This window comes from Zingiber officinale, chromosome 8B (assembly GCF_018446385.1).
Source record: "Zingiber officinale cultivar Zhangliang chromosome 8B, Zo_v1.1, whole genome shotgun sequence".
Taxonomy (NCBI): domain Eukaryota; kingdom Viridiplantae; phylum Streptophyta; class Magnoliopsida; order Zingiberales; family Zingiberaceae; genus Zingiber; species Zingiber officinale.
In genome coordinates, this window is record NC_056001.1 from 98834682 (window position 1) to 98836659 (window position 1978).

General features: G+C 41.6%; 1 protein-coding gene across 1 annotated transcript; it reads left to right on the plus strand.

Annotated features, from left to right (window-relative positions):
* The first annotated feature begins 730 nt into the window (after positions 1 to 730).
* On the plus strand, positions 731 to 1663 carry LOC122014077 (transcription factor MYB97-like). The gene is made up of 2 exons (XM_042570265.1): positions 731 to 1075; positions 1151 to 1663. Exons 1-2 carry the CDS (start codon positions 731 to 733, stop codon positions 1661 to 1663), a joined length of 858 nt encoding a protein of 285 aa, XP_042426199.1.
* The last annotated feature ends 315 nt before the right edge of the window (positions 1664 to 1978 follow it).

Consider the following 1978-nt stretch of genomic DNA (forward strand, 5'->3'; position numbering starts at 1 on the left):
TTGAGTATATTTAAATTAAAATTATATAAAACATTCAAAATTTAATTCAAGTACGATTTGTGAGCGATTCATGGAATAATTCAGTTTAAAAAATATTTAAATTTAATTAAATTTAATAATTTTAAATACAAATCAAATATTTTTCAAATCCACTCAGCAAAACTGACAACAAACTTATTTTTTATCCCCTAGTTTCTTTACCCCTAGTCTCACCGAAATGTAAATACCTAATTTGATCGGCCCGTTGTGGAGTAATTTTATTTCTAATTTTAGTCATCGGATTTTATTTATATACAAATTAAACCTAAACTTAATTCGTAGCCATATAAATTTCTCTTTAAGTCTAATAACAATACATACCGTTTAATACACGAGATATTATTTATCAAAAATTAGTTAGATTTACCAAATATGTCTCAACAACTTTAGTCTTCTATTTAAAACTTTGGTAAGATATTTAGATTATTATTTAGATATTTATAGTTTAATTTTTAATTATGATAAATTTATAAAAAGAATTTCTCTAAATAAAATTAGTAATAAAAAATATTAGATTTCTCAGCCGTCTGAGCAATTTCTAATTTAGTCAATAGAAAATTTTCGTAATAGAAAATTAGTCACCCTCAATAAAATTAATTGGATTTATGTTTTTTTTATATAAATAGAAACTCTCTGCCCTCTTCTACGTTCCTATTCTTTCTTATACGAACTACGTACTAATCAACACCGGATGGAGGCGGAGGGAGGAGCACACCGAGCGCAAGTACTGAGCACGTCGCCAGCGAAAGGAGGCGAGGAAGGAGCGCGGCCGCAGCAAACTAGGAAGAGAAGGTCGTGGACGCCGGAGGAGGACGCTGTGCTGGTGGCGGACGTCCGGGTTCACGGCGTGGGAAAATGGGTTGCGGTGCCGAAGCGCACCGGGCTGGCGCGCACGGGCCAGAGCTGCCGGTTTCGGTGGCTTAACAGCCTCCACCCCGGCCTCAAGGACAGCGTCGCCTTCTCACGCGACGAGGAGCTCCACCTCTGCCGCCTCCATGCGGCGCTCGGCAACAAGTGGTCTCGTATCGCCGCCGAGGTACGATCGATCGATCGATCTGTTCTGTTTTTTTTGTCCTTCTTTTAATTATTGATTTTGTTGTTACGAGCGCAGATGGAGGGCAGATCGGAGAGCGAAGTCATGCACTACTGGTTTTCCTACGTCAATCGTTGCCAGCAGGCCGGCCTCAACGTCTACCCTCCGGAGGTGCAACAGGCCGCCGCCGGACAATTTGGCCTCCACCGACCAGAACTCAAAAGGCACAAGAGTCAGACTTCTTCTTTACCGCAACAGCCTCCGCCGCCGTTGTATCTGCTTCCCGTCGTCTATCCCAATTATCCCGTCGTCGTCCCCACTCATCCGCCGCAACCACTCGGTGTCGTTTATCCTGTGACGATGGCAACCGTTCCTCCTCTTCCTCCTCCTCCTCTTATCCCGGTCATGGCAGAGTTCGAGGCGTTGCCCGACAGCCAGTTTTGGCCGTTGTTCCTGTCATTGTTGAATCAGGATGTTGAACAGGGGAGGCAGCCGCATCCACCGACGCTACTGTTGGGAAACACAACGGAATTTAACGAGAATGACCAGCCCTTGGCGTCGTCGCTCTGCATTGTTGAATCAGAATGTTGAACAGGGGAGGCAGCCAAAGCAGCCGCCGCTACCGTTAGGAGACGCAACCGAATTTAACGAGAAAACCGGCTCATAGTGAGTAATTGGACATGAGGAAAAATGTAAAAATAAATTTGTTTTTTTTGTTGTCCCGTGCAAGTGATGCGATTTATTTACGGTCATTGACCCATTAATAAGGAACAAATTTAGTCTGATTATTATGTCTTAATATTAATTTAATTTGATCGGATCATATTGAGTAATTTTCTTTCAAATTCAATAAAATATCATTGACTTTGAGTTTGCATACTAGTATGTTAAAATTAATGTTGTATG